General features: G+C 51.6%; 2 protein-coding genes across 2 annotated transcripts; both read right to left on the bottom strand.

Moving 5' to 3' along the window:
- Positions 1-253: 253 nt before the first annotated feature.
- P2RY14 (purinergic receptor P2Y14) lies at positions 254-8,484 on the bottom strand. The gene is made up of 2 exons (XM_036388968.2): positions 8,332-8,484; positions 254-2,072 (listed from the first exon to the last, which is right to left on the bottom strand). Exon 2 carries the CDS (start codon positions 2,052-2,054, stop codon positions 1,041-1,043), a length of 1,014 nt encoding a protein of 337 aa, XP_036244861.1. The 5' UTR covers positions 2,055-2,072; positions 8,332-8,484; the 3' UTR covers positions 254-1,040.
- Positions 8,485-16,255: 7,771 nt separating this feature from the next.
- On the bottom strand, positions 16,256-18,126 carry LOC118690267 (G-protein coupled receptor 87). The gene is made up of 2 exons (XM_036389080.2): positions 18,093-18,126; positions 16,256-17,277 (listed from the first exon to the last, which is right to left on the bottom strand). Exons 1-2 carry the CDS (start codon positions 18,124-18,126, stop codon positions 16,256-16,258), a joined length of 1,056 nt encoding a protein of 351 aa, XP_036244973.2.
- Positions 18,127-19,596: the final 1,470 nt, after the last annotated feature.

Below are 19,596 nucleotides of genomic sequence, written 5' to 3'. Positions count from 1 at the left end.
CTGTCAGTCTGCCCGTTTGTGCTGAGTCAGTTTACAGATCAGGGAACTTTTCCAGGTCTAAAAAGACAAAGTGATGGTTCAATGAACCTTTACTGTGTAATGGTCTGCCCTTCCTGCAGAAGTGTTACGGGAAGAGAGCAGATCTTGGAATGTGAGTAATTCCCCGAGTGTGGGAGCAGCTGGCTTGGGCTGTCTGACCCCAGCCTGATGTGCTAGGAAAGCACCGAATTTTTAAAAATTTTTCACCCTTAGATCTGTTTGGACCAAGACAAAAAGCAGTGGCAGAAAGGTATTTATATTCCTATAGCTTCTTTATTAAGTAAAATGAAGACATTCAGCTCCAGAGCCACTCTCAGAAAGCTTTAGTGGATACTTTAGGCCCTGGTATGTTTTTCCTGTACAATAATAAAATCAATTTTAAAAAAGCTGTTCTGAAAAATAAAATTATAACAGAGATTATTTTTGTATAGAGCAGGTCGGTGGCTTTCAGCTGTTATCTTGGTACAGACAGAAATGCTTTACTGCTGTGTAAAAATCATGGGAAAGCCAGCAAACCATTCATTCTGGATTTCAATGTACCTGAGTTTTTACACAGCTGTATTTGTGTGCTCCCAGATGGCTCCGTGGTGTTCTTGCCTCTTGCTGCGGCAGCACTGAGGGAGTTGCTGCAGTTTGGTGTGGACATGTTTCTGTTCATGGAAATCCAGATAAGAAGATTGGAGTGGTTTTGGGTCTTTTGGATGGTCCTGTCAGAGACCCACGGCCTGGAGCTGCAGAATGTGCTGTTCCAGGCTCTCCTCTCTGTGTTTCTGAGATCCAGATGGGTGGTGTCACACCCCAATGCCATCAGGGCATCAGCTGGAACAGCACACAGTGAATGTGTTGGCACATGCAATACTGGGTTTAGGCAGAGAAGTAGCACCTGGCGTTTTGCTGAACCCCTCTCCTGCTTGTTGCTGGTTGTCATGTGCTCTGGTTCTTTGGGACATTTGTGTTCATGAATAACTTCCTGAAATGTGCATTATTGTGGAGACACAAACCTACACTATGTTTATGCTTTCCGGAAGCGTATTTGATCTTCTGGATTTAGAAATTTCAGCGTCACTTGAAGCTTTCAGCTTGAGATGCAGTTTTTGATACAGCTTTTCTCTAAAGGGGAGGCAGAGGAAAAAATAAATAATGGGGTCAAGGCAGACATTTGCTGCAGACAGCACCAGAGTGAACTCCTTGGCGTAGAACAGCGACTTTTGGGACTGGCAGGTGAACTGGGAGCTGGTCTGGCTCAAGGTGTATGGGGTCCTGCAGAGGTGGTAGGGCACAAAGCAAATGACAAACACGAACATGATGGTGAATATGTTCCGGCTGGTTTTTCTCTTGGCCGTGTCTGAGCTCCTCCGGAATTTTTTGTAAGAGCTGTATATTTTTTTGGATATAGAAGTGTAAAATATGATTAGCAGGAAAAAAACAATCCAGAAAATCCCTGTGCAAATGTAAGTTGTTGCTTTGTGCCACTGTCTGCCAAGCTCGCTTTTAAGACCTATACATTTTGTGGAGTAATTGTCCTTAGTGATTTCATTAGTTAAAATCATATTTGGAAATGACATAATCATTAGTAACAGCCATATGATTACGGAGACCACCTTGCTGTAGTTAACTGTGTGAACAAAGGAGGTGAACAAAGGCTTCACGATTTTGTAGTACCTGTCAAAGCCTATGAGGCCAAAGAAGGTGATCCCGATGTACATGTTCATGTAGAACACGACTGCAGAGTACCTGCACACGAACAGGCTGAGCTCGGCAGGTGCAATTCCTGAGTCAGCAAGGATTTTGAAAGGAAAGGTCAGGCTCATCAGGAGGTCGGCCACAGCGATGTTCTTGAGATAGACAATAAAGCTCTTGGTGCTGGACACGTAGAGGAAGACCCAGGCTGCCAGGGCGTTGAGCGAGAGCCCTGCGAGGAAGATGAGGCAGTAGAGCAGTGGGATGACCGTGGTGGTGATCACCGTGCTGTGGCTGCAGTTGTTTCCTGAGGAGCTGCTGCTGGAGTTGAGCATCTTGCAGTATCCTCATTCCTAGAAGCAGAAAAAGAGTGTCTGAGCAGGACAGGGTGGTGCTGGGCTTTCTGCTACCTGCTCTGAGCTTTCTGCCCTCACTTCCAAGCAAGCTCGGTGTGCCTCAGAAACAGCCACGTTCCACACCTCGGCATTCCCAGCACAGAAAGTGCCATCTCGCTTTCTGGTGATGTCCCGTGTTGTTGCTTTGAACAGAGGATGCATTTCCTTCTCTGTTTGACTTTAACCCGTTGCCTTCCAGCCCAGGGCTGCCCCTTTCCTGCAGGCATGAGCCCCCATGCTGTGAGATGGGACTGACCCATGGCAATCTGGTGACTCAGGGTTAAGGAGATGTGTTTTTTAAACATTAAAGGTGGATTTTTAACATTGATTTGCCATGAAACATGAGGGATATGAATATTCCTGGTCAAAATGTTCTGTAAAAACTCCTGTTAGTCAAGGCTGTGGAGATACCCAGCTATGGCAATATATCCCAGTGCTCCCTTGCAAGGAACTTGCATGTGCAGCTGGCAGAGTTCACTTTAAAATTCCAGCAGCCCAGCAGTGTGTCTGTGTTAGTTTGTAATGTGAGAGTTTGAGCTGGCTTCTCAAGTCAGTCAGATTTACATTTTAAAGAATCTCCAAGAAGAAATCACATCTGTTGTCTGCTTTTCTTTGCCAGAATGTTTGTGTGGGTGGATTATCCTCTGTGGGGAGGGCAGAACAAATATAGATATAATTATAATGCTGCTGTGTTTGGCAAGTGAAACCCTGGGCAACTGGAAAATATGTGCCTTGGAGCTGGGAAAAAACCCACCTTGTCTTTTAGAAAATAACAAATTTCCTTTTATCCCCATTCTGAGTCAGTAGCTGATGTCCCTGTGGAGTAGGTTGGAGCCTGAATGCAACCTTGCAATAGCTAGAAATTGACATTTTTTCTCAAATAGGTGAAATGGTCTCCTTTGGTGTGCTTGTTTTCTGTACCTCTTGCAGACGGTGTGAAGGCTGATCAGCTTAGGTGTGTTCTGGCGCATGGGGTGGGTGTGTTACCCTGAGCACACCCAGAGCCTGCACTGAACCTCGTCCTGCTCATTATCCTGACAGAGCAGCAGCTCTCCTCCTTTGTCATCAAGGCATTTGGTTTTGTTTGGCTGGGGTTCTAAATGATAAAGATGGTTTGGAGAGTAGGTATTACCCTACCACATGTACAGGTGTGTTAGAGCTGGGAGGTTATGAGGGTAGAGCTTGGGGTGATGCTGCTGAAATCAGAAGCATCTTTTGGAAAGGCACTAATAGCAAATGGCATTTTAATTTAAATAGTAACACACTGTATTTAGGAACTGTTCTCTCCTGCTGTGTTCCTGTTCCCTTTCTCCCTCCAGGCTGTCTCAGCAGGACCCTCTCTCTGCACGTGGTGGGTTAAGAACTCGCTCCTTCTCTGCAGGGTTTTCTACAGCCAAGAACCTCCAGGTGGGTCTTTCTGTGCTTGGACTTGGGGGTAGGTATTAAATTGTTTAGACGTTCATGAAGTGTGAGGCCTCATACAACAAAGGGTTATTTCAGAACTGTATGAGTAGAGATGTGGACATCAGATCTTTGTGACGTCCACTGTGTCTGTGCAGCCCAGGGGACACCCTAGACAAGTTTTACATCTGATACCAGCAGACTGACCAACTGGCTGCCACTGAGAGGGGCCACAGGCCAGGCTCTGTCCATCTTTCCCTGCCATTGGCACGTCCTTACCTCCCCTCAGCTGCCTGCTGCGGGGCTTTGCTGAGGGTCTGGAGCACTGTCCGTCCCCAGGCACGGGGCTCTGCTCTTGCTGGGACAGCTGTGGGAGAGACAGACACAGCCCTGTGTCCTGGCAGAGCACACCTGCGCTGCTGAGGGGCACAGCACAGCACTGAGCAGTGCTCAGACATGGCTTCAGGTCCCTCAGGAGAGCTTCAGACAGGGCTGGGGACAGACACGGAGCAGCCATGCTCAAGCTAAAGCCTGTCACTGCCTGGGAAAGGCAGGAGGCTCCTGTGTCCCCTGCTGAGCATCACAGCTCAGTGCTCTTGGCCAGTTTTATCTGTTCTTTGTGTCACCTTGTCACACTCTGCTCCTTTTGGAGGGTCTTGTCCTGCTGCTGTCATTAGTTCAGCACTGACAGCGAACGCTGTCACCTTCCTGCCTGTCCCCTCTGTCACTTGGGGGCCCAGGGTGGCTCCTGCAGTGGCTGCTGGGTGGCAAAGGGAACATGCTAGCATTTAGGAGTCAGTGCCATTTGGGAGGGTGGCACACAGCCTTTTGTACTCAAGCAGCTGTTCTTGTTTGAATGCTTGGGCCAGCATAAAGTACATTGATTCTGTGTGAATAATGTCAGCTAGTTGTGCAAAACCAGCAAACTTAATTCACCATATGACCAAGATGGATTGGGTAAAATATAAAAAAGTTCTGAACTTTCTCAGTGTGTAAATCGTGTTGTCTTGGCACAACACACCAAAGGGAAGCTGCATAAACCATTAGAAGTGCTCTGTCTCTTCTGAGGTCAGTCTTGTGCTGTCCCCTGTGACTCTTCCACAGTAGCATTAAGGCAATTCTTGACTTCTGTGACATGACTGTCAAGTTTCAAAGTTCACCCTGCTTTACTAAACATAAGAATAATATTTATAAGTTGTTTTTTTAATTTATTTACCCTGGCTTTACCAGAGGTTGTGTTGTTCCAAGTACACATTTTAGCTACTTATGGAAATGAATGCAGCTGTTTAATAAATATGTAATAGAGTTACTGGGTCAGGAACTGGTGACAGTGGTCACTATTGCCAGAAGTCTTTTTGAATTGCAAAATGGAGGTAATCAGGGGAGGCTATCAGGCTGGATGGCACCTCTGATGTTAGGAGGAAGCTGGAGGAGGAAGAGGCACAACACACACCACAGCCATTGCAAGTTGTGCTGAGTGTGCTAAAAGAAGAACCTTATTTTAAGCTTTTCTCTCTAATGTGGTAGGAATGTCGGTGCTGGTGGAACTTGCAGTGCTGTCCACGCTGTGTGATGCGGTGGGAAAGCTGCTGTGGGTGTCCCTGTGGGGCAGGAGGGGGTGAGGCTCAGGGGCTGGGGGAGCCTCCTCCCCAAACACCAGGACACCTCCCGGCCTCAGGGCGGTCAGGGCTGCTCTGAGCCTCCTCTGTGTCCCCAGAGAGGAGCCCAGCCTGGGGGTGTGTGCCAGGGGGAGACACGCAGGGCTCTGGCCAGGAATTGCCGCTCTGCTCTGGAGGGCACTGCTCACAGTGACTGTGGGGATATGTTGGTGCATTGGACTCGTTGAGAGTTTGCCAAGAGACTAAAATTTTGTTATTTACTGTTCTTATTATGACATTTGTCATAGGGCAATGTCTGGGCTTTAATACTTAGGAGAATAAAAGTATGCAAAATAATGGGATATTTTAGCCTCTGGAAATGGCATGTTGGGTGGTAGCTGTTCTTGTTTTGTGTAGAATGTAGTGGAGGAAAACGGGACGAATGCTGGAATTAGGATGGCAGAAAGAATAGGTGGCATTCCTGCTGCAGGAGGCAGTGAGGGAGGGGATGTGCCGTGGTGAACGTGGGATGAGTTAGGAGGGCAGAAGAAAGAGGCGGCGTTCCCATTGCAGCTAGGGAGGATCTGCTGTGGGTCAGGCAGGGCCCCTGCTCCGGCAGGGCTCAGGGCAGCGGGGCAGGGCTGAGGGCAGTGGGGCAGGGCTGAGGGCAGTGGGGCAGGGCTCAGTGCAGGGCTGCAGGCAGCCGGGCAGGGCTCAGTGCAGGGCTCAGGGCAGTGGGGCAGGGCTCAGTGCAGGGCTGCAGGCAGCGGGGCAGGGCTCAGTGCAGCCGGGCAGGGCTCAGTGCAGCCGGGCAGGGCTCAGTGCAGGGCTGCAGGCAGCAGTGCAGGGCTGCAGGCAGCAGGGCAGGGCTCAGGGCAGCCGGGCAGGGCTCAGGGCAGCCGGGCAGGGCTCAGGGCAGCGGGGCAGGGCTGAGGGCAGTGGGGCAGGGCTCAGTGCAGGGCTGCAGGCAGCCGGGCAGGGCTCAGGGCAGCCGGGCAGGGCTCAGGGCAGTGGGGCAGGGCAGCCGGGCAGGGCTCAGGGCAGGGCTCAGGGCAGCCGGGCAGGGCTCAGGGCAGCCGGGCAGGGCTCAGTGCAGCAGTGCAGGGCTGCAGGCAGCCGGGCAGGGCTCAATGCAGGGCTCAGGGCAGCCGGGCAGGGCTCAGTGCAGCAGTGCAGGGCTCAGTGCAGGGCTGCAGGCAGCAGGGCAGGGCTCAGGGCAGCAGGGCAGGGCTCAGTGCAGGGCTGCAGGCAGCAGGGCAGGGCTCAGGGCAGCAGGGCAGGGCTCAGTGCAGGGCTGCAGGCAGCAGGGCAGGGCTCAGGGCAGGGCTCAGGGCAGGGCTCAGTGCAGCCGGGCAGGGCTCAGTGCAGCCGGGCAGGGCTCGGGGCAGCCGGGCAGGGCTCAGGGCAGCCGGGCAGGGCTCAGGGCAGCCGGGCAGGGCTCAGTGCAGCAGTGCAGGGCTGCAGGCAGCCGGGCAGGGCTCAATGCAGGGCTCAGTGCAGCAGTAACCAGTGCTGTGTCTCGCCCTTGCCCTCCAGCTCCTGCTGTCTGCCCCCTCAGGTGTGCTGTGCAAGGACAGAGGACACAGAGCCGTGCCTCTCCTCAGCTGCTCCCTGTGGCAGGGGCTGAGGACAGAGCGTGTCCTGTGGTGTGGCCCTGGTGACACGGGGTGTGCTCTGTCTGCACTGCTGGCAGAAATGGGAAGGACAGGTGGGGCTGCCTCTGTCCACGTTAGCAGGACATCCCCCTTGTGATCCCAGAAGGCCAAATCCGGGATGCTGTGGTGAGGAGGGGCAGTGGGTGACCACAGTGTTGCATCAGGGAGATCAACACTGTTATGGCATCCGTGATGTTCCCCTGGCGCCTGCAGAGCTGCTGGTGCTCTGAAGGACACGGGGAGGGAGCCAGCAGGTGCACACAGAGGGGGAGATAAGGTTCTGTATTTCCATTACAGCCACGGCTCCCCTGGGTGCAGTGTCAGGACACCTCAAGGGCAGAACTGTCCTTCTGTCTGGCAAAAACCGCCAGTGACTGTTTCATTTCTTCTTCCTGTCCAGCAGTCTCTGTGCTCTTTGGTATCTGAAATTCAACAGCTTTGTCTTCCTCATCAGCTAAATTTTTCATTCTCTTTTTATTTCTGATTTTTAGACAAGAGTATGCATTATTCTGAGCACGCTTTTAACCTTAAAAGATTTTAGACTGTGATGTATTTGTGCAAACCCTGATACTTGGAAACTTGGGCAATGCTTTGAGCTCTTCACGCACAGCATAATTTTCAGGTCTAATTCAAATACTCAGTTTTTTAAATTAAGTCTCAAAATTCCTCCACTGAGATCCTTCCTATCTCACATCAATTATCATACTGGAATTAGGGAGTGGTGGATGAGAGGAAATGTTAGGTCAGGTAAGAGTAGCTTAAAAAGTTAACAATAATAACAATAATAATTACAATAGATTGTAATGAAGGAAAATAACAAGGAGAGAGATAAACCCCAAGAAAAACAAGTGGGTCAGCTTTCCTGGCATGCCCTCCTGCACTGGCAGGGCATGAGAAGCTGCACCTGACTTGGTGCAAGCCCTGCTCATCAACAGCTAAACCATCAGGGTTCATCAGAGAACCATCGCTCTCATCCCAAACCCAAACACATTTCTGTACCAGCTACTGGGAGAAAATTAACTCTATCCCAGCTAAAACCAGAGCCCTGGGTCAGTAAAACATTTTAATGATTATTAGTTGCATTGTCCTAAAACTGGGTTTTTTAAAGTAGTAAAATGTGGCTCAGAAAGTTTTCCCCTTTAATATTACATTTTAATGGTAGTATTTGTCATTCAAATATTTTATTTTAAATTCTATTTTCTGATGATTTAAGCTATGTTTTTCATATAGTTATATGTTCTCAGTCATAAATTAAAACAAAACTAGTTGCTTAAGAAAAATATCTTTTTAAGGCAGACAAGAAGAATCCTTGCCTGCAGGTTCTCTGTCTGCTGGCACAGCTGGAGTCTGCTCCATAGCTGAAACAGTCGTTTCTGTAGTTAGTTAGTTAGTTAAAGCTGCTCGTTTGTGTTATTAGTTGTTAGTGGTTTGCAGAACGCGCGGATGCTCGCCTTATTTGCCAATTTAAAAAGTAAAATTGCGGTGGCAGTTACTTAAAAATACCCGAGGGTGCTGGAGAGCGTTTGCAGGGGACGGGAGCGGGTGATGGAGGCAGCGACTCACCTGGGCAGCAGCGCGGGATGGCTGCGCGGTCCCTGCGGCGCTGCGCCGCTCCGACAGCCGGGGCGCGGGGCTGGGCGGGATCGCTCCGGGAGCCGCTCCGGGGACGGATCGGTCCGGGAGCCGCTGCGGGGATGGATCGGTCCGGGAGCCGCTCCGGGGGTGGATCGGTCCGGGGATGGATCGGTCCGGGAGCCGCTCCGGGGGTGGATCGGTCCGGGAGCCGCTCCGGCTGTGGATCGGTCCGGGAGCCGCTGCCGGGGATGGATCGGTCCGGGAGCCACTGCGGGGATGGATCGGTCCGGGAGCCGCTGCGGGGATGGATCGGTCCGGGAGCCGCTGCCGGGGATGGATCGATCCGGGAGCCGCTCCGGGGGTGGATCGGTCCGGGAGCCGCTGCCGGGGATGGATCGATCCGGGAGCCGCTGCCGGGGATGGATCGGTCCGGGAGCCGCTGCCGGGGATGGATCGATCCGGGAGCCGCTGCGGGGATGGATCGGCCCGGGAGCCGCTGCCGGGGACGGATCGGTCCGGGGACGGATCGGTCCGGGAGCCGCTCCGGGGAGCCGGTCCCGGTCCTGCCGCGCGGAGCCGCTCCCGGGCAGCCGCAGCCGCTCCTGCCCGCCCGCCGTGCCCGCGCCCCGCCGCTGCCCCCAGCGCAGCCCTGCGAGGATTCCGGAGCAAAAGGGGAAGGGCTGGCGAGCCGGGCCGTGCCCCTGCCCCTGGGCCGTGCCCCTCTCTGGCCGTGGCCCGGCTCCCAGCCCGCAGCTGTCCCGGCTGCAGAGCAGCGCCCGGCGGCTTTCGGGACAGACGCAAGTGCAGCTGGCACAGCTGCCAGAGGGCTGGACTGCCGGGCTGGAGTTTGCTTTTCCTAAGCTGTTCCCAGGGCTGGCTGCGACCTTTGCTGTGACGCATCCTGCCCCGAGAGCCGCGGCTCTGTGCTTGGGAGGTTTGAACCGGAGCCATGGGCTGGGAGATGGACTCTGGGGATACGTGATGGATCTTTGGTGTTTGGCTGTTTCCTTTCTCTTCTTTTTTGTACTATTCTTTTCTTTTAAGCTTAAACACCTACTGGGCTTCCTCCCTTCCTGTTCCTCCCAAAAATTTTCTGTGAGGCTTTGAAATCAAGCACAGAATTAGTGGAAATGTATGGTAATAGAAGAGCTAATATCTTCTCTGTGGAAGTAGGAAAGGAGTATATTCTGAGAGAGAGCTGAGGTTCGGGGAGATAGATAAATCGAGGTTTAAATGTTTGTTTAAACACTGTGAAATATGTACATTGTGTACCTTAGAACAAGTAAACATTTAGTGCAGGACTTGAGCTCTGCTTGACAGTGTGTCACCTAAACCCTAGAGAAAATACCCAATTCCTCATGGACTTTGCTTCGCCTTTTCTTCTGAGGGTTTATCTGTGTAGAAGGAGGGCCCAAAGGCACAGGGAAACACATGTACCTTCTCCCTGAGTGTTGCTGCCATATCCACATCCTTTACATGGGGCCACTGTGAGCTACCCTGAACCTCCAGTCCCTTCCTTCCCCAGATTTCACTGAACATCTCTCAGTGCAATAAGGGGGTATCTTGAGAGGCAGAATTGTCTGCACATTCTTGCCAGTACTCTTGTTCCTCTCTCCATCCTGAGAGTCACAGCCCAAAGCTGTAGAGGTCAATCCATGGCTTTGGGCTTGGGTTTGGGTGTTGGTTTCAGTGACAATTTTGTACTTTCCCCATGGATCGGGCAGAACAAATGGGGCACGAGGCTTCTCAGGGCTCCCCAGAAGACACCAGGCAGCCAAGCTTTTCTCTCTTTCCATGCACCCTGTGGTCATTTCTTGAAGCAGGGATGGGAGGAGTGAATCAGATAAGGCTTTGGTTTAAAAGCCATGGGCTCTCTAAGATAGAGGGGAGCATGGGAAGCCCCAAAAGAGAGGAGGTACAGTGTAAGATGCCAGTCTGTGATGGATTAGATGTTGCAGCACAGATAATTTTTTGCAGTGAGAAGTAAGCAGTTGTCCAGGGCAGAGGATTAAGGGCTTAAGGAGAGGGTGGGGTGCCTGAGCTCTGTGTACAGCTTCACCCCATTGGAATGGCTCTGGGCAGCAGGGCAAACCCAGGGATTGCTCTGTTGTACAAACATGGGGATTTTTCCAACATGCCAGCCAAACCCAATGTTTAAGGATCTCAAGATGTGGCTGCTGTTTCTCAAGGGTTAGAAAGTAGGCAGTGAGCGTGGTCACTAGAAAGCCCTGTACTTTGCCATGCACTTTAGGTGGCTGAAGAACAAACTGATAATGTATTTTACCTTTAGCCATACAAGTCTGCTTCTTCCCGCAAAATCCAAAATTCCCAGCTGCTGTTTGTGTTATTGAGAGAAGCTGTTAACACTTTGCCTGAGCTGAGGGCCTGAGAAGGGAGTCCTTTTGCGGGATCCTGGTGATGGGTTTGTGTCCCAGAGAGGGGAGAGCACTGCTGGCGTGTCCCAGCAGGACTGGGGCTGGTTTGGTTCCTCTCCTGGCTGCTGCAGCAGTGCAGGGAGGGTGGCAGCTCTGCCGGCCTTGCTGGCAGGATGGGGCTGATGGGTCCTGCCTCAAGGTCTAAATGCAGGATCTTAGAGCACCAAGCCTTTGCCATGGGGAGGGGGTGTCTGTGACCAGGGTCTCACCTGTGCCCTCCCCAGCCCTGCAGACAGAGCTGCCAGTGCTTCCAGCCCTGCTGAGCACGGAATCATGCGCATCCTGGCGAATCAGTGGCCAGCTCTGGGAATTGCTAAAAGCAGGATGAACAAAACAAAGGTTTTTAGGATAATCCCCCCAGAAGCCAGCTAATTACAAAAGTATTGCAGGACTTCTAGCTGTGTTTTTGCCCGTTAAATCTGCCAGCAAATGTTTTCTGCTCAGTTTTGTTTGGGTGATGGGTGGGTGCCTTCTGAGCCCTTACAAGGATTTGTCTGGAGCTCCCTCATCCCTCCCTGAGCCTGCGCCCACATTCAGGTGGCACCACTGCTGCTCCCAGGCTGATGTTTGGCCTTAGGGGGTGGCAGGAGAGCGGTGCTGAGGGAGGGGACTGTGCTGGCCTGAACTAGAAAATGCTTCGTGCGGGATTTGATCAAGTAATTTTCCTTACTTAGTCAAAGCAGGCTTTCCTGCAGATGGTTCTCCTGTCCTTCAGCCACAGCCAGCAGTTTTTCTAGTTGCACACTTGCACTTCAAAGACCATTGACATAATTTTTGTAATTTCTCCTGTGTCTCTTTCTCAAAGGACAATTGTGTTTAAAGTACCTCATTTTCTGACTTCAGAATCATGCATTCTACATCTGTAGCCTTTCCAGGAAATGGGGATATTTTGATTTCCTTTAGTGTGAAAGATAAACTCTCCTCAAAAACTGCACAAATAACTCCTTTATCTTTTCCACATTTTTCTTTCCCTTTTTTTTTAACCTTCTACTGCCTTTTTCTCATCCTTCCACCATTTCTGGTCACAAGGTTAATATCTGGTCACAAGTGTCTTGATCACAAGCCTAATATCTGGGTCAGCACTGGGCATAGACGAGGACAGAAATCTCATCAAATGGTGTCTCTTCTGGGCAGGTGAGGAGGACAAACCCATCCGTCTGTCCCTGCAGTGTTGTGCTGGATTCTCATGCCCCAGTTGGATGTAAAATTGGGGTACCTTTAATGCCTCAGTAACCCCTGATGTGTGAGGTTCTGTGGGTGGGACTGCAGTCAAACCTTCCGGTGTCTGTGGGTGCCTTTGGCAGGACATCTGTGTAGGTAGGGGTGGGTTGGGTTTACAGAGCATTTCTGGTTAACACAGACCACAGGACCTCCATCCGGCCCGGTGCCTGCACCACGGGCTCCGTGGCGTGTGGAGTTTTGCATTTTCTTCACTGCTTTATCCTTCCAACCCTGGCCTCCGTGGCGTGTGGAGTTTTGCATTTTCTTCACTGCTTTATCCTTCCAACCCTGGCCTCCGTGGCATGTTGAGTTTTGCATTTTCTTCACTGTTTTTTGCCTCCAGCCCTGACCAAGCTGGGTGAACCTGTCATGGTCACTCTGCTTGTCAGTGCTTTCCCACTGCTTCATCCACCTCGACAGTGGTGGGTGCCAATGCAAGGACAGATTTTTAGAAATTTGGGTGGGTTTAATTTCCTTTTTTAGGATTCCTGTGAAGCTGCACTGGTGGAAAGTCACAGGAAAGGTCATTAGTAGAAAAAGCACAGAAGCAGAGTGCAAAATAAATGTGATGACAAAAGTCCTGCAGCAGTAGTGATCTGGGGCTGGCTCTGAGTACAGGCTCAAATCTCATTTCTGCCACAATAATGCCCTGGCATGGAGACCTCTGCCTTGGCTATTCAATCAGAATATGAAAGATATAATTGCATTTGAGTTACAAACACTGTAATGCAAATCTTCCTGAATGTAAAAAATCCCAAATGTTAATGAATTGTTCAGGAATTGCTCCTTGCATTCTTGGGTCAGATCTGCTGTTGTAGTTCCACCAGAAAACTGTGTTTCCTCTTAAAAATGGGACTCTGGGACTGCAGAGCCACAGTTTATATCCATGTCTGCCCTGATGTGGCTCTCTGAAAGGGCTGTCACAGGTCAGAGACTTTCCACACAACTTCCTTGTGGCTTTTTCTTTCAAGATGAACTCTTGGAGACCAAAATTCCATGTCAAATCTGGATAAATTAAATATAGTTATCTGGTATTTGGAAATTGGGATGTTGTTGTACAATTCATATTTAGCCCTGGGAAAATACTTCACAAAGAGCATCTTCAAAGAGCTGTCATGCACGTGAGTGTGCACAAGGCAGTGACCAGATTATCACAGATACACCCTGGCAGGCAGAGCAGCCTGCTCTGGGGTGGTTCTGCAGTGCTGTCTGCATGCGGGGCTCAGGCTGCATGCGGGGCTCAGGCTGCATGCGGGGCTCAGGCTGCAGAGCTGCCTGCATGCGGGGCTCAGGCTGCAATCAGGGCTCAGGCTGCATGTGGGCCTCAGGCTGCATGTGGGCCTCAGGCTGCAGTGCTGCCTGCAATCAGGGCTCAGGCTGCAATCAGGGCTCAGGCTGCAGAGCTGGCTGCAATCAGGACTCAGGCTGCAGTGCTGTCTGCATGTGGGGCTCAGGCTGCAATCAGGACTCAGGCTGCAGTGCTGCCTGCAATCAGGGCTCAGGCTGCAATCAGGGCTCAGGCTGCAATCAGGGCTCAGGCTGCATGCAGGGCTCAGGCTGCATGCGGGGCTCAGGCTGCAGAGCTGCCTGCAATCAGGGCTCAGGCTGCAATCAGGGCTCAGGCTGCAGTGCTGTCTGCATGTGGGGCTCAGGCTGCAATCAGGACTCAGGCTGCAGTGCTGCCTGCATGCAGGGCTCAGGCTGCAGAGCTGCCTGCAATCAGGGCTCAGGCTGCAATCAGGACTCAGGCTGCAGTGCTGCCTGCAATCAGGGCTCAGGCTGCAATCAGGGCTCAGGCTGCATGCAGGGCTCAGGCTGCAGAGCTGGCTGCAATCAGGGCTCAGGCTGCAATCAGGGCTCAGGCTGCATGCGGGGCTCAGGCTGCAGAGCTGCCTGCATGTGGGGCTCAGGCTGCAATCGGGGCTCAGGCTGCATGCGGGGCTCAGGCTGCAATCAGGGCCCAGGCTGCATGCGGGGCTCAGGCTGCAGAGCTGCCTGCATGCGGGGCTCAGGCTGCAATCAGGGCTCAGGCTGCAGAGCTGCCTGCATGCGGGGCTCAGGCTGCAATCAGGGCTCAGGCTGCATGCGGGGCTCAGGCTGCAGAGCTGCCTGCATGCGGGGCTCAGGCTGCAATCAGGGCTCAGGCTGCAGAGCTGCCTGCATGCGGGGCTCAGGCTGCAGAGCTGCCTGCATGTGGGCCTCAGGCTGCATGCAGGGGCTGCTCCTGCCTGGCCTGTGTGCTGGGGCTGCATGGCTGTGCCTTCCCTTCCCACATTTCACGTGGATTTCACTTCTGGGACCCTTCCCAGAAACTGCTGATTGCTTCATGCCTGTGGTCCCTGCATAGGGGGCATCTTCAGGCTGAGCTTTGGAGGGCACCATCCCATCACCTGAGTGTGGCTGCTTTGGGCAACAGATTTTTTTAGTGGAAAGCTCTTATGAGGGATCAGCAGTGGTGTCTCTCTAGGAGGAAACACCATGAAAATCTGTCCTTCAGTTAAAAATTCGTGGGTAATGAGAAAGGTGGTGTGTGTGCATCCTGTCGAGAGGGCACACAGCACACTGGGGGATGCAGGCTCCCCTCTGGCTGTGTTTGCAGCCATCCCTGCGCTGCACCAGCAGCTCCACCCTGTGCCAGGGCCGACCCCAGCCCTGGTCTGCCTCCTCAGCTGCCTTCAGTTCCTCTGGCTGGGGACCGACAGGGACAGTGCCCCTCAAGTGGCTCTTTGGGCTTTGCTGGGCTTGTGTGGGAAATCCACCATCACCTGGGAAAAGGTCATTGTGGATTTAACGGAGCAATCATCAGGCACAATTTAACAAGCCATAAACCCTCGGCAATTTACACTTGTGAAAAGGAGACCAGAAGCACTCAGCCTTGATTTGCTTCAACCATATAAGACCTGAGAGGACAGTCTTTGGTTAGGAACGTCAGTTCTGTGTGCCGATCTTCCAGTCCTAAATACTATCACTCAATTTCATCTGGTGCTTGTCAGAATTTAAGCTATGCAACCCAGTCCCCAGACTGGCTCTCTTAATATGGTTTTGTATGTGCATGGACTGCTTAGGGTGCAAGATGGCAGATTTGGTCCCAGAACTTGTCTCCCGTGTGTGAACAGTTTTCTACGAAGCTGATTGGGAAACAGGGTTAATCTGTGGTATTTTAGCTATTTTAAGTATTTTTATTTAAAGTAGGATAAGTAGCCAAAGTATTCTGACTTCCTTTCCAGAAATGTTCTCTCCTGATCATGTAAGTGGTTTCATAATACTTGCATTAATCCAAATATTATCATACTTACATTTAAACTTCTTAATTATTCATAAACCAAAATCTAAACCTAAACCAATAGTGTTAAAAAAAAATAGAAGAAAGAAACTGCTCTTTCAGTGGAAAGCTTTATGAAAGATGTTCTCATGCAGAACTTAATCTTGAGTGGTGCATTTTGGGGATTTTCTTGTCAAGGATTTTCTTGATTTTTTTTTTTTTTTTGGTGTATTAGAAGGGAAGCGGTTCTGAGTGTCAGCGCTGGCCGATGGACTGTTGCCATCTCCTGCCGGTGCAGCTGCACTGCAGCCGGGGCTGGCTGCAAGCACCGGCTGCTCAGGGCTCTGCACGCTCCTGCTGCTCCAGCCTGCCTTTGCCAGCTCGGTCGGTTTTTGTCCCAGCAGTTTTTGCTCTAAACAAACCTGCTTTAATCCCCAGTGAGTCCAGGACAGACAGACTGACCCACGTGGACATCGCAGGGTGCAGAGGGCTCAGTGTGGGCACTGGGTGAGGGACACGGAGCCCTGGGGCTGGTGGCACAGAGCTGGGTGGCACCAGAGCCCTGCCCTGCCCTGGGTACACCGAGGATCCCACGGGGCCCGTGCCACCTCCTGCCCTCCCTTCCCCTGCGGCCTTCTGCCAGACCCGAGGAAGCTGATTCCTCCCAGTGGGTCTGCTCAAGGCCAGAGAGTCCATCCCGGCTGCAGCCTCCTGGCCCAGGGCTGCTTTCTGAGCCGAGACAGCCTCCTGATGGCCCCCAAACCAGCCAACCCCAACCAGCCAAGCTGCCCACCCACCAAAACACCCCCAGCCCCACGGAGTGAGCCTGATCCCTGCAGGGATGGAATTTGAGGTGGATGGTGGTGAGCTGGCACAGAAAAGCTGAACGTGTCTGCACATCCCTTAATGAGCTTCTGTGGTCAGACACTTAGAGACATTTTATTTACATGATATACAAGCACCCTCGCAGGTCAGCACAGTCTCTGGGGTGCCTTCAGACGTCGGTGTACTCGTGGTAGATGCGCACCTCTGACCTCCTGACGCTCTGCAGGGACCTGATGCTCTCACTCCTGGTTCTCATGTTGGATTTCCTGAACAGCCTTCGAGAGAATGATCGACACATGAAAAAATAAATGATGGGATCCAGACAGACGTTGCATGCGGACAGGAACAGGGTCATTTCCTTACAATAATACAAGATTCTATGTGCAGAGTCATCTAAAATTTTGTCCAGATGACTAAAAGTGAAGGGTATTCGGCACAAATGGTAGGGCAAAAAGCAGGTGAAAAACACAGCCACGACAACCCTTATACTCTGGTTGTGCTTCCTCTTCCGGCTGGAGGAGCTGATGAACTGTTTGCTGGATTTGTAGATGTACCTGGAGATGGCAATGTAGCAGCCTATCAGCACTATCAGCACCACCACGAACATGCAGGTGTTGATGTAGATGACGGCCGAGTGCCACTTGACTCCCAGGGGAGACTTCAGCTTCAGGCAGTCGTCCACGTTCCGCCTGGTGGGGTAGCCGTTGGTGAGGATCAGGTTTGGCAGCGCCAGGAACGCCATCACCACCCAGACGCAGGCTGACAGCACCTTGGTGAAGGTGATGCTGTACATCCTGGAGTCCCCAAAGGGCTTCACCACCTTCAGGTAGCGGTCGATGCTGATGAGGCCCAGGAAGACGATGGTGGTGTACATGTTGGCGTAGAACAGCACGGTGCTGTAGCGGCACAGGAAGGAGTTGAAGTGCCACGGCCCCAGCCGCGAGTCCTGGATGATCTTGAACGGGAACGTCAGCGTCATGAGCAGGTCTGCCACCACAATGTTCTTGAGATAAAAGATGAAGCTGGTCTTGTTCCTGATGTGGAAGAAGATCCAGACGGCCAGGCCGTTGAGCAGGAGGCTGGCCAGGAAGATGAGGAGGTAGAGCACGGGCAGCACGATGGTGGTGAACTCGTCCCGCGCTGCCGAGCTGCCGTTGGGCCAGCTGCTGTTCTCGGGGCTGGGGCGGCTGTCTGCGGGAGAGGGAGACCGTGGTAAGGCTTCACGGTGCTTTACAGGTGGGGCCAGGTGAGGGGAACAACGGCAAAGCTTCACGGTGCTTTAGAGGTGGGACCAGGCAAGGGAGACAATGGTAAAGCTTCATGGTGCTTTACAGGTGGGGCCAAGTGAGGGAAACAATAGTAAAGCTTCATGGTGCTTTATGAGTGGGGCCAGGTGAGGGGAACAACAGGTAAAGCTTCATGGTGCTTTATGAGTGGGGCCAGGCAAGGGAAACAACAGGTAAAGCTTCATGGTGCTTTATGGGTGGGCCAGGTGAGGGAAACAACAGGTAAAGCTTCATGGTGCTTTACAGACTTGGGCACTTTGGAACTGCCCTCTCTGGGCAGTCTGAGGCTGCTGGGTGAACCATAAATCAGAGCTGCAAGTAGTCAGCTCTTGGCTTTCTTGACAGAGTGTGACTTGTGAGCTGAGATGTTTGTCATGGGACAGGGCTCTGGAGAGACTCTGCAGGCCTATCAAAACGTGAATTTAAACTTGGTTTACTTAAATGTACTTAAAAGTCACAGTCTTTGGGGGATTTTAAGATTTCATATGTAAATGTTTGTGAAAAACTTATAAACTGTGCCATAAAATGTCAGTATGTTTTGTTTCATGTTGTTTATGCTCTGGCCTTGTCTGGTGAGGCAAAGCAGGCTGGCTGTGGGGCAGGCTGGGCAGTGCTCACACAGCCCGTGCTGCAATGACCGATTTCTTTCAAATGTTGGTAGGAACTGACAGTAATAAAATAAACACTTATCAATCTCTTGTATTTCCAGTGTTATTTTACCTGGCAGTTTTCCATAGGACAAATTGTACCCCATCCTTTGCACTGCTGTAGGTTTCCAGCTGAAATGCTCCTCAGGAGTCCCACTGACAGCCGTGGATCCCGGATGCAGCAGGGCCTGTGCCAGGATGATGTTCTGGGGAAAAAAATCCAAATTAAAACCAAAGGAAGATAGAAGAGCCCAACTTCTTCTCCCTGCATGGAGGGGAGCCCTGTGAAAGGAGCTGCCTCTGGAGTTCCCAGTGAGGGGCTGGCTGAGGTTCTGGTGTCAGGGCTTCATTGCCCTCTTCTTGCTCATTTCAGTGACAGGTGACCGTGAGTAGATATTGGTTTTCTTAAATCATCACTCACTTCTTGAAGTGAAAAAGTTTTATCAGTAATGATGAGATACATGTGTATAACTTAATGGTATATTCCCCAAATTGGGGTGGAAATGAAAAGTTCCTGTTCCTTTTTCATAGAAACTGGCACACAAGGAACACCGAAACCTGCAGAAACTCAGTAATGCCATATGGCATCACAATGTTTGATACTGTTAAAAGGGATTTTGCCAATACCAGTTTGCAATGCTGTGCTCCAAATTGCTCTTTCCTCAATCAGTATGCAAATGCAGTAACTTTTCTGGGATTTGTTTTTTGCTTACAAGTTTTGATAGGAAAACTGGCAAAATGGTTAAAATCTCACCAATTTCACAAGACCTGACTGCTCTCATGGGAATGAAGAGAGGATGGGATTCCTGCAGCCCTTTTGCAGATCAAAACCTGTTTTAGGTGCCATTCCCATGTAGGAACTGTATTGTGTGGCACTAGATGGCACCAAAGCAAGTAATGGTGGGTGAAAGCATCAGTAAAAAACTTTAATTTTTGGGTATTTCAACCTTTTTATCAGTCTGGCTTCTTGGCTGGCACTGTTTGCTCTGACAGTGACAAGACTGTCAAAGGTGTTGCAGGAATTTTGTTTTCTGTGTCTGAGCAGCAGCAATCCATCATTGCTGTAGTTGTAGTAGTGCATCCATTGCTGTTGTTGAGGATTTGCAGCTCTCTTTTCTGCCCAGGAGGCAGAGATCAAAAGAGTATGTGATTTTATGAAAAGATGCATATCTAACTCCTCATGTAAATAAGGTGCTTATTTCCCTGCTTTTCTGAGTTTCTTTTAAGTCTGCATAATTCCTGGCCCCTGGAAAACTCCCTGTTCTCAGGCTCTTCAGGCAGGTGCTCCATGAAACCCTCAGTGCAGAGAAGTCAGGGAGGTGCTGGGTGTGGTGCCTGGGATTGGAGCGGAGCAGGCGGGGCTGCTGTGTGCCCTGCTGCACCCCTGGGACTGCTGCAGCATGGCTGGGGCTGGGGCTGGCGCTGTGTGCCCTGGGCTGCACGCAGCCGCTGTTGATGGCCCCATTCCTGTCGTGGCCCTGCTGAGCCCTGCCCAGGGAAGGTGTGACCGGCCTCGGATTGCCCAGGGACATCCAGGCCTCTGGAACCCATCCTGGGAGCTGTGTGCTGGTGTGCAG

The sequence above is a fragment of the Molothrus ater genome, chromosome 10, assembly GCF_012460135.2.
Source record: "Molothrus ater isolate BHLD 08-10-18 breed brown headed cowbird chromosome 10, BPBGC_Mater_1.1, whole genome shotgun sequence".
Taxonomy (NCBI): Eukaryota; Metazoa; Chordata; class Aves; order Passeriformes; family Icteridae; genus Molothrus; species Molothrus ater.
This window is presented reverse-complemented; position numbering and strand designations above follow the sequence as displayed.